This window comes from Lampris incognitus, chromosome 3 (genome assembly GCF_029633865.1).
Source record: "Lampris incognitus isolate fLamInc1 chromosome 3, fLamInc1.hap2, whole genome shotgun sequence".
In the NCBI taxonomy this organism is placed as follows: domain Eukaryota; kingdom Metazoa; phylum Chordata; class Actinopteri; order Lampriformes; family Lampridae; genus Lampris; species Lampris incognitus.
In genome coordinates, this window is record NC_079213.1 from 5,781,070 (window position 1) to 5,793,569 (window position 12,500).

The 12,500-nt window shown below is 48.4% G+C and overlaps 1 protein-coding gene across 7 annotated transcripts in view; it reads right to left on the reverse strand.

Annotated features, from left to right (window-relative positions):
• The window catches only part of dennd5b (DENN/MADD domain containing 5B), a 124,361-nt gene that overhangs the window by 58,987 nt on the left and 52,874 nt on the right, over positions 1-12,500 (reverse strand). For all 7 annotated transcript variants that reach the window (XM_056275707.1, XM_056275706.1, XM_056275705.1 and 4 more), the window contains one exon: positions 5,380-5,489. In XM_056275707.1, coding sequence (XP_056131682.1) covers positions 5,380-5,489 — 110 coding nt within the window. The remainder of the gene's footprint in view (positions 1-5,379; positions 5,490-12,500) is intronic.

The following is a 12,500-nucleotide window of genomic DNA, read 5'->3' on the forward strand; positions in this document are numbered from 1 at the left end:
TGCACTCACTAGCGCCTCCTCTGGTCAGTCGGGGCGCCTGTTCGGGGGGGGAAGGGAGAACCGGGGGGAATAGCGTGATCTCCCCATGCACTACATCCCCCTGGTGAAACTCCTCACTGTCAGGTGAAAAGAAGCGGCCGGTGACTCCCCATGTATGGGAGGAGGCATGTGGTAGTCTGCAGCCCTCCCCGGATCGGCAGAGGGGGCGGAGCAGAGACCGGGACGGCTCGGAAGAGTGGGGTAATTGGTAATTGGCTGCATTCAACTGGGGAGAAAAAGGGGGGGGGGAAAACAAAAACAAAAACCCGATATAGTATATCAGATAGTCTTGCTGCTCGTCCCTGCCTGACACAGAACAGTGTATTCATGTCCGCCGTGTTGCTGACATTGACGTGTTTCTCACTGTAGCCCATCTCACATGCACGCTCATGTTTTCAATACGTCAGAATGCGATCCCCTCCACAGGTCAAGTAAAACTGCAGTTTAAGACCGTCGCTCCAGGTTGACTGGGGGTTGTCTGCGCTTAGCTGTGGTCTGGATAATCTAGGGAAAGGGGGGGAAGACTATTTCTAGCAGCGCTTCCTGCAGAATTCCTGGATAATCCTCCGCTCCAGTGATCCTATTTGCACAGACAGTCGTCTCCGTGCCGTTATCCCCTTATTTCAGCAGAGCCATGCTGGGAAGTGTGTGTGTGTGTGTGTGTGTGTGTGTGTGTGTGTGTGTGTGTGTGTGTGTGTGAGCTACTGATAGTTTTTCCTGAGTTGTGAAACCACACAGACATGGACAATTATGGTACAGTCAACCCTCGATGTGTTCATCCATAAACATGAGCGGATTAAGACGGAAGTGAAGTAAGGAAAATCCCCTCGAGGCTCGAGATACTCCAGAGACTCTGCGCACTTCCTTCACCTCAAACGCCCTTCCTCTCACCTCTCAGACAGAGCGAGAGGAAAGAGGCAGACTGGGTAAGCCAGGCATCAGACAAGAAGAAGAGAGAGGAAGAGAGCAGCAGAGAGAGCGAGAGAGAGAGAGGGGAAGACAGCAGCAGGGAGAGGAAGAGCGAGAGCACGAGAAGAAGAGAGGAAGACAGCAGCAGAAGGGGAGGGAGAGAAAGCGAGAGAGAGATAGAGACAGAAGAGGGAGGAAGACAGCAGCAGAGAGAGAGAGAGAGAGAGAGAGAGAGAGAGAGAAAGAGAAGAAGACAGCAGCAGAGAGAGCGAGAGAGAAGAGAGAAGAGAGGAAGACAGCAGCAGAGAGAGCAAGAGAAAGTGAGAGAGAGAAGAGGGAGGAAGACAGCAGCAGAGAGAGCAAGAGAAAGTGAGAGAGAGAAGAGGGAGGAAGACAGCAGCAGAGAGCGAGAGAGAAGAGAGAAGAGAAGAGGGAGGAAGACAGCAGCAGAGAGCGAGAGAGAAGAGAAGAGGGAGGAAGACAGCAGCAGCAGAGAGAGAAGAGAGGAAGACAGCAGCAGAGAGCGAGAGAGAAGAGAGAAGAGAAGAGGGAGGAAGACAGCAGCAGAGAGCGAGAGAGAAGAGAAGAGGGAGGAAGACAGCAGCAGCAGAGAGAGAAGAGAGGAAGACAGCAGCAGAGAGAGCGAGAGAAAGTGAGAGAGAGAAGAGGGAGGAAGACAGCAGCAGGGAGAGCGAGAGAAAGTGAGAGAGAAGAGGGAGGAAGACAGCAGCAGAGAGAGCGAGAGAAAGTGAGAGAGAGAAGAGGGAGGAAGACAGCAGCAGAGAGAGCGAGAGAGAATAGAGGAAGACAGCAGCAGAGAGAGCGAGAGAGAATAGAGGAAGACAGCAGCAGAGAGAGCGAGAGAGAATAGAGGAAGACAGCAGCAGAGAGAGCGAGAGAGAAGAGAGGAAGACAGCAGAAGCAGAGAGAGCGAGAGAGAAGAGGGAGGAAGACAGCAGCAGAGAGAGCGAGAGAAAGTGAGAGAGAGAAGAGGGAGGAAGACAGCAGCAGAGAGAGCGAGAGAAAGTGAGAGAGAGAAGAGGGAGGAAGACAGCAGCAGAGAGAGCAAGAGAGAAGAGAAGAGAGAGGAAGACAGCAGCAGAGAGAGCGAGAGGCGGGGATACTGTCTCAATTAATCCTTTGATAATGACAAAGAGGTGGCGAGATCTGAACACACACACACACACACACACACACACACACAATAGGAAAGACAAGAGACAAGCATATGAAGACATCTCACCCCTTGGTTAAAACAAAGCAAAAAACCAGTACAAACCGTGAGTCAGGGAGACAGGGAGAGAGGGGGAGGGGAGGGGAGGGGAGGGGGGAGTTACAGGGATGGGATTGGGATATGAAAGGTTATCATCTAGGGGCTTTGCTGCTGTACTCATGGGGGAGGGAGGGAAGTGTGATTACATCCCATCCCCCACCCCCTGGAGGAGGCGGCAGTGGAACACGTGCTTCTATCAGAAAAGGGAGAGGGGGAAACAAGGAGGTGAGAGGATGGAGATGCGACGGGCAAAGATGGATAACATGATGGAGTAAGGACGAGTAAGGAAGAAAATGGGGAAAGTATTTTATTTTAGATTTGTTTTGTTGTTGTTGTTGCCATTTTCCACCTTTATTTGATAGCGATAGTCAAGAGAGAGAGAGAGGGGGGGGTGACATGCAGCAAAGGACCCCCGCCGGATTCGAACCCCAGCCGCTGTGGTAAGGACTCAGTGGTACACGCTCTAGCAGGTGAGCCACCGGGGCGCCCCCAAAGAGACAGTAATGGAGTCGAAAGCCATCACGACAGCCAGATGTTGAGTCGGTCGACTATCTGGGCGTTAAGATTCAAACTGCACTCGTCTTTCATTGGTTTGTGTCAGATCTTCATACACAGGGGCTTCGGGAAGTAGTCACACCCCTTTGCTTTCTGCACGCCTTACCGTAGATTTCATTTCAAATGGATGAAAGTACCCTTTTTGCCCATCAATGTGCACTCAAACACCCATAAAGACAATGTGAAAACATGTTTTTAGAATTTTTTGGGAATGATTAAAAATCAAAAACTGAAATCTCTTCATTTACACCTGAGTATTCAGACCCTTTGCTGTGGCGCTCCAGAATTGTGGTCAACTTCTTCCTGTTTCCTTTAAATTTCCTTGAGCTGTGTCTACAACTTGATTAGAGTCCACCGATGGCAAACTGAATTGAATTCACAGTCGCTCCAACCGAGCTTCGGAAGTCCTCTGCAGAGATGGCAGAACCCGCCGGAAGGATGACGTATCTCTGCAGCTCTCCATCAATCAGGCCTTTAGGGTAGCGTGGCTAGACCGAGGCCACTCTTGAGGGAAAGGCATATGACAGCCCGCTGGAAGTTTGCCAAATGGCATTTAAAGATTCTCTGGTCTGATGAAACAAAAACTGAACTCTTTGGGCAGAACTCCAAGCACTGTCTGGTGAACGCCAGGCACTGCTGACACCATCCCTACAGTGAAGCATGGTGGTGGCAGGCCCATGCTATGGAGGTGCTTCTCAGCGGCAGGGACAGAAGACAGACTTGTCGGAATGGAGGGAAGGATGAATGCTGCCAAATACAGAGAGGTCCTTTGAGAAAACCTACTCTGGAGTGCACGCGACCTAATGCTGGGGCGATGGTTCCCTTTCCGGCATGACCTACAGCCAAGACAACGCTGGAGTGGCTTCGGGAAAGGTCTGTAACTGTCCTTGAGTGGCCCAGCCAAAGCCTGGCTTTAAACCCCATAGAACATCTGTGGAGAGACCTGAAGATGGCAGTTCACAGACGCTTCCCATCCAAACTGACGGACCTTGAGAGGATCTGCCAGGAAGAATGGGATAAACTGCCAAAATCCAGGTGTGCAAAGCTTGCACACACACGTACCCAAGAGGACTCGAAGCTGTAATTGCTGCCAAAGGGGCTTCGATAAAGTACTGAACTAAGGCTCTGAATACTGATATAAAAAAAAAACTTGTTTTCGCTTTGTCATTGTGGCTTATTGAGCGTAGATGGATGTGCAAAAATGGAAATTTTATCCGTTTAAAATTAAATCTACAGCACAAAGTGCACGAAAAAGTGAAGGGGTTTGAATACTTTCTGAAGCCACGGTACATTAGTATGCATAAACATTTATATAAATTTCTTAATTTTTGAATTTGATATGATTTTGTTTAATTTTACTATTATTGCATTTTGACCATATTATGAATGAAACCTTCAATAAAGCCTTGTGAATTGAACTGGCACACCCAGGTCTCCCTGCCATCTCCCATCAGTCAATTAAGCCGGTGTTCAATATCAGACCTGGACTGCGACACAGTGGACAGTTTCCATGTCGACGTAAAACGAGACGTGTCGCTGAATTATTCAGCAGCGCTGACCACAGACTGGTGCTGATGCCGGGTCACGTGGGAAAAATAAGCCGTGACCTTGTGTCAGGAAAACAAGCGACACCCAGCACCTGATATCCTCTCTACAGGGCGCACACAGCAGGAGCTCACCTGAGAGACAGTGCACTATCGACTGGACACACACGCACACACATATACAGTGAAAAATTCAACCGTGCATAGTCTCCATACACAGGGGAAGCCATTTAACGTGTCCTGTTGAAGGTGTCTCTGGTGACAGGTTAGCATCTTCAGCAAAGCTCCGCCCGCACTGCTGCGTGTCCTCACACAGGCCATGGGCGGCAGCATGGAGGGTTACTGACTGAGTGATCCCAGCTGAAACGTTTTTCATTCCTTAATAGTTTGTATTGCGTGTAATCTCTTTGCCCATAACAATGATGACAATATATGTCTAATATTGGGGGGCGTCTGGGTAGCGTGGCGGTCTATTCCGTTGCCTACCAACATGGGGATTGGCGGTTCGAACCCTCGTGTCACCTCCGGCTTGGTCGGGCGTCCCTACAGACATAATTGGCCGTGTTTGTGGGTGGGAAGTCGGATGTGGGTAGGTGTCCTGGTGGCTGCACTAGCGCCTCCTCTGGTCGGTCGGGGCGCCTGTTCGAGGGGGGAGGGGGAACTGGGGGGAATAGCGTGATCCTCCCACGCGCTATGTCCCCCTGGTGAAACTCCTCACTGTCAGGTGAAAAGAAGCGGCTGGCGACTTCCACATGTATGGGAGGAGGCATGTGGTAGTCTGCAGCCTTCCCCGGATCAGCAGAGGGGGTGGAGCAGAGACCGGGACAGCCAGGTACAATTGGGGAGAAAAAGGTGATGTGTGTGTGTGTGTGTGTGTGTGTACCCCTCCTGAAACTCAGTTGAAGTAATCCAGTTGTCCATCCTTTCTCCAGTAAATTATCCCAAAAGCCTTTTCTCTAGCCTGCTGGGGTTTTTCTTGGGCTCAATAGTCTCATCCGAACACCCCCCCCCCTCCCTCCCAATTTTTCCCCACAACGGTCCAGTGAAAAGACCACCTACCATGTTGACTGCATCCCGGTCAAAGGGGTTCCACTCCACATTCTCTGGGTAGTGGCCGAGAACTTTGGACTTGAAGGTCCTCTTGAGTGGGCTCTGCTCAAAGTTCTCCCCTAGAAAGACAGAGAAAAAGAAAAGAGAGACAGAGAGACGGAGACGGACAGACAGACAGACAGACAGACAGACAGACAGACAGACAGACAGACAGACAGAGACAGAGAAAGCGAGAGAGAGAGAGAGATTTTGAATTTTCAAAATTAGTTTGTTTAGTTCGTAAAATATGACACAACCCAATAGATAGATACAGACAAGTGCTCAGCAGTAAAAAATATGACACATTTCATTTAGAAACACTTGGAGGCACCGAATCATTCTGCCATTGTTGTACAACTCACTTTTCTGAAACATGTTAACAGTGACAGTTAACACAAGTACAGAAACGATACAACACATTTTATCAATCATTGTTTGATAAATTTGAAATCAACTGGTCAGTCTGAGGAGAGAGACAGAGAGAGACAGACAGACAGACAGACTGACAGAGAGAGAGAGAGACAGAGAGAGAGAGAGAGAGAGAGAGAGAGAGAGAGAGAGAGAGAGAGAGAGAGAGAGAGAGAGAGAGAGAGAGAGAGAGAGACGGACGGACGGACACAGACAGACAGACAGACAGACAGACAGACAGACAGACAGACAGACAGACAGACAGACAGACAGACAGACAGACAGACAGACAGACAGAGAGAGAGAGAGAGAGAGAGAGAGAGAGAGAGAGAGAGAGAGAAATGGACACAGACAGACAGACAGACAGACAGACAGACAGACAGACAGACAGACAGACAGACAGACAGAGACACACACACACACACACAGACAAATAGACACAGACAGAGAGCGAGACACAGAGAGACACACACACAGAGTGAGACACAGACGCAGAGAGAGAGAGAGAGACACACACACACACACACACACACACACACACAGAAAGAGAGACAGACAGAGAGACACACACAGACAGAGAGAGAGACACACACCCACACATACCCACACACACAGAAAGAGATACAGACAGAGTGAGACAGACAGAGAGAGGGAGGGAGGGAGGGAGGGAAGGGGTGCTGCAAGGTGAACAAGCCAGAGAGAAAACCAAGTAGGGGTGCAGATGAAAGAGAAAATAGAGGGAATGTGAAGATGATGTGGACTTCGGGGAAATGTAAATCCTGCCTAAACCGGGTGACCAGGGACCGGGTCACTGGTGTATAAGGGAAATAACTGTCTGTAGCACTGTATGAAACACATCGGTGCAAGAAACCCCGGGACATGTCCTTTCTACTCTAGGCTCAAACAAGCATTCACTGAATTCCTCTCTGTCAGCAGCCGGGCGCTTGAATGTTTCAACCCCCCATACCACACACACACACACACACACACACACACACACACACAAAGACCGTTTCAAATAAGCTCGTCTTTGTCTCTCTTCAGCATCTATCCCATTTCTTGCATCTGAAGTGTAAAAGCAGTGAGACTCTGAGCTACGAGCTCCAGTGTACGAGCTCAGAGTACGAGACTCTGAGCTACGAGCTCCAGAGTACGAGCTCATTGTACAAGACTCAGAGCTACAAGCTCCAGACTGAAGTATTCAAGTGTAAAGGCAGTGAGACTCTGAGGTACGAGCTCCAGTGTACGAGCTCAATGTACGAGACTCTGAGGTACGAGCTCCAGAGTACGAGCTCAGAGTACGAGCTCAGAGTACGAGACTCTGAGGTACGAGCTCCAGACTGAAGTATTCGAGTGTAAAGGCAGTGAGACTCTGAGGTACAAACTCCAGTGTATGAGCTCCAGTGTACGAGCTCAGAGTACGAGACTCTGAGCTACGAGCTCCAGTGTACGAGCTCAGAGTACGAGACTCTGAGGTACGGGCTCCAGACTAAAGTAGTCGAGTGTAAAGGCAGTGAGACTCTGAGGTACGAGCTCCAGACTGAAGTAGTCGAGTGTAAAGGCAGTGAGACTCTGAGGTACGAGCTCCAGTGTACGAGCTCAGTGTACGAGACTCTGAGGTACGAGCTCCAGTGTACGAGCTCAGTGTACGAGACTCTGAGGTACGAGCTCCAGTGTACGAGCTCAGTGTGCGAGACTCTGAGGTACGAGCTCCAGAGTACGAGCTCCAGAGTACGAGCTCAGAGTACGAGACTCTGAGGTACGAGCTCCAGTGTATGAGCTCAGAGTACGAGACTCTGAGGTACGAGCTCCAGTGTACGAGCTCAGAGTACGAGACTCTGAGCTACGAGCTCCAGACTGCAGTACTTAAGTTGTCCTGGATAAAAACGTCAGCTGTGAATGACGCCTACATTGACAGATGTGTAAAGATGTAAGTATTACAGTATTTTCCCCCCCTCCCCCCTTTTTTTTCCTCCCCCAATTGTATCCGGCCAATTACCCCAATCTTCCAAGCCATCCCGGTCGCTGCTCCACCTCCTTTGCTGATCCGGGGAGAGCTGCAGACTACCACATGCCTCCTCCCATACATGTGGAGTCACCAGCTGCTTCTTTTCACCTGACAGTGAGGAGTTTCACCAGGGGGATGTAGTGCGTGGGAGGATCACACTATTCCCCCCCAGTTCCCCCTCCCCCCTGAACAGGCGCCCCGACCGACCAGAGGAGGCGCTAGTGCAGTGAGCAGGACACATACCCACATTTGCCCCCCCGACATGGCCAATTGTGTCTGTAGGGACGCCCGACCAAGCCGGAGGTAACACAAGGATTCAAACCAGCAGTCCATGTGTTGGTAGGCAACAGAATAGACCGCTATGCTACCCGGATACCTTATCTTATTTCTTTTTATTTGAGTTTTACTTTCTTATCCTTTTAGATAGAATTTTCAAAAATTTGTGCATTCTCACTTGCGCTTTTGATAAAAACACACTTGGGAAAAATGCGAGCAATGATATTTACTGAGCCGCACCAGCTGAATGGCAAAACTCTAGACCTCGAGATGTGTGACCGATTTACTTACACATCTGTCAGGTCACACACATCTGTCAGGTACTGTAGCAGATCTGGGGCTTACCTCGATCTGTGTCCCTAAAAAAATAATTCTGGGTTCATCTGGTGGCAATCTGGTCTTAGACCCCAACAGAAGTATCCTGGTCCAAAACCTTGTCAAGGACATGTGTCACATCCTATTGCCTCTCCAGACCCCTTTTGTTATGTCACTCTGCTGGTCTGTCTCAACAAACTGAAACTGAAGGGAATGAAACATGGTTGTGTACTTAAGGGACATACTCAGGGACTCTGTGTCTTTTTTTTTTTAGGATGGTTTTACGGGGAAGACGCCCTGTTGCATGTGGGCTGGATTCGAACAGTAGCTTGTCAATCTTTCGCTCCACCCAACTGTCTCTAAATTTGCCGTGATTACCGTTGACGGTTGGGTCAATTCTGTGGCTTTAAAGGGCCCCCTGTGTGCTATTAAATCTCACCGCTAACCGACACACACCGTTTCATTTCACGTCTCTGACCGCCTCCCCGGTACGCCTGCGACAGACGCTGACTGATTTCAGTTAAGTGAATTGGCCCATTATTGGGACCAATTGTGCATCGACCGCAGATAACACGTGTCTTTTGATGATGCGGGCAGGGTCAAGAGGTTACCGAGGACTGCCGGAGAATCGAAGAAAGGAGGGGCAGATCCCTCGCTTTTAAACGTGGAGGCATTGATCATCATGGGTATGAGTCCATCTACGACAGGGGCCCCCAACCTTTTTTTTTGCACAGTGGACCGATTTAATATTGACAATATTCTTGTGGACCGACCGATGGGGGGGACCGGAGTATAGGTTAGGTTTATAAGTCAGTAGCATCATAACATTTAAATGTTTCAATATTAAACGCACCGCGCATATTTTCCTCGCATGAACATATTAAAAACATCGCAACTCAACAATATCACTGGGTCAGTGGACGCCCCTGGCTTGTTCCCCTGCAACAAGACGGTCTTGGCATACGAGTCATCGGTCGCAATAAAGCCATATTTTAGGTACGACTCGTTGGTTTTTTTTTTTTTGCAGTCTCGGCCTCTACTGTCTCTGCATTGTCATCATCATTAGACATTTTATCTCTCCTACCTCTTCCGAAGAAACACGTGAGCGATGTTTGATTTTTACTCGTGGTAGCTAGCTAGTTGCAACACGCACATCGAGTAGGTAAGTGGGTGATGACCAACTGATGACCTCGGGTGCTTTGCATTACTCAAGTTCAACATCAGCATCCTCATCCTGCTGTGGGCGTGACAAGGAATGATGAGGAAAGCTGCAGCACAGACAGACCATACCAAGTTCAACGTAATTACTACATAAATAACCTCTAATGTTATATGTTTATTATTCAGTTTTTGTTTTACTGATTCATATCGTTTCCTCACGGCCTGTTAGCAAAATGCTTTGCAACTCTGTGTCAGTCCATGGCCCAGTGGTTCCCCGATGATCTACGGGATTACCAAAGGCTTTGTGTAATGTGATGATCAGAGAATAGTATATGTGATACAAAGACTCACTATAATGAATAATGACTGTGGTGCCACAAGGTTTGACAGAACATTTTCATTTTCTCTGCCTCAACTCAACAGTGGTCAGATCTGATGGATATCTGGTGGATGGCAGTTGTGAAAGAGCATGGTGGAATTTGACACAAGAAGGACGAAGAGGAAGGAAATTAAATTTGGGAATGGACAAAATGGACTAAAACGGACGCAAGGCATGCAAAGTAGATAAACACACACGCACACACATTCATTGCAATATTCTGTGAGGATGATTGCAGGGCAGAAAGCGGCAGCAGGAGGGGGGTCATACAGAGGTCAAACAGAGGAGAGAAGAAGGAGATCCGGTGGGCTGAGAGCAACAGAGCCGCAGTGAGCAAGAGGAGATTACTGTAAGCTTGACATGCTCCTGGGGAGGACGAGTGAAGTTTTTAGTGTACATATTCTGCATTTTTTTGCTATCGCTACATGTAGTCAAGTCTGTGCTTCATTGTAGGCTTATTGTAAATCCCTACTGACCTTCACTTCCAGACCTGTCTCTCATTTATTTTTCCTGAAAGTTTTTTTTTTCTTGTGTAGTTTTTCTTCATCCAAATCAAGGGTATAAGGATCGGGGCGCCATAAATTCCTTCATATTTATTGTCTCTTATTGTTTTGGGGAATGTAATAATGATGCAATGTGACCGTAAAGTCCTCTGAGACTTGATTTAGGCCTACAGGAATTAATCTGACCCGACTTGTGAGCTTCAAACAGGAAGACAAGGGTAGAAATTGACAGTCTTCCTGTTTATGACCTTAACGCGGCCTGACGAGGGTGATGGGATTCGGCGATTATTATGGCAGGTGTTACCAAGCGATTTCATGCCTTGGACCCTGCGCAAGAAAACACATTCACACCTCAAATGCCTTCAACTGAAACGATTTTGTCCATAAGACCTCCTACATGGAAAATCGTTGCTGAAAATTGTGATTTATTATTGAATAAATAACTGTCTACACCAGTCACAGAAAGACAATAGCAGTGACAGTGAAGCCTATCAGAGGAGTCTTTCTAGCATAGTCCCTTAAATAACTGCGGAAATTACTGTGGATTTGAACGATTCCTTATTACACTATGGGGCCCCTAGAACGTCACACGGGAAAGATGGTCGCGCCGCTGTGTTTGGCTTTGTCGTCGCCTGTTGCCGCTCTTGTTTGTCCCAGTTCTTTTGTAACTCTGTGTATGGATGACGTGCAAGCCACTATTTTCTACGATCGTCAAACACTACTGAATATTCGAGCCTCTGTTGACTCGCTCGGGATTCTGGACAAAGATGCTTTCACTGCTCTCTATTTTCCCAACTACCAGAAGGTATATGTGCTTGGCCCTGTGGCTACCTCTGTAGGAAACAAGCTAGGAGATGGAGTAAACGTGCAGGCACCTCGGTTAAAATGAGGAATCCTTCCCGGTCTCGCTCATCATGAACTCAACTTTTTCAGCTCAACGATGTAGGACCTGGTCGACCACGTCGCTTCATTCCTCAGCGCTCGCTCGAGACCAGGTAAGCCTTTCTCAGACTGATTATCCCAGACACAGACCTCGATGCCGGACCACTGTGGGCTCCCCGCCAGGCTAATTGTGAAGTGGGGTGGTGTAGTCCTCCAGAATCCCCGCCCTCTGGCGTGGGAGCCATTGTCGGATTATACCACGATCCCAGTCAAAGTGGCTCCTTATCCAATAAGACTTTTATTCTCAATGACTTTTTCACCACCCGTGGACTGGATTTCCTACTGGTGATGGAAACCTGGCTGAACACTGGTGAGCTTGGTGAACCCTGTCCAGATGACAGTAACTTTTTTAACATGCCTAGACCCTCTGGGCATGGTGGGGGTCTAGCTGCTGCGTTTAAAAATCATTTTAAATGCCGCTTACTGAACTCTGATTATTTCCCCAGCTACGCGGTGCAATTAATTAAAGTGGACCTGGTCAAGCCCTTCTTAGTTGTACTTGTGTATTGTCCACCAAAAATACATACAGACTTTATCGCTCAATTTGCAGACTTCCTTTCAAACACTGCGCCCAGCTTTGATCAAGTTCTGGTTCTTGGTGATTTTAATATTCATGTTTGCTGTCCCGCTAAGCCTCTCGTAAGTGATTTTATACATCCGATTGAGTCTTATAATCTTGCTCTGCTTACCACTGGTCCAACTCACAAGCTAGGCCATACACTCAACCTCGTCTTATTGTTTGGTTTTCCGATCTGCAGTGTGGACATAAGTGATGCTTCTCTGTCAGATCATAGTGCCGTCATATTTAATGCATTCCTGCCTTTCTCTTCTAACTAAACCTCATCTCCCTGTGCATTGCTCTCGCTGCATTAACTCTGACTGCCCATAAGTTCTCTGAGGCGCTCATAGATGATCCCAATACCTGCACTATTGGACCCCCCCCCCCCCATCTCAGTAGAAGAAGTCACTTCCTTATTCAATATCACCGGCTCATCTATTCTGAATACTGTTGCTCCCCTTAAATTGAAAAAGCCTAAGCCTAAAGGTCTGCCTTGGTTTAATGACTCCACCGGAGCCCCGAGGAGGGAGTGCAGAATAT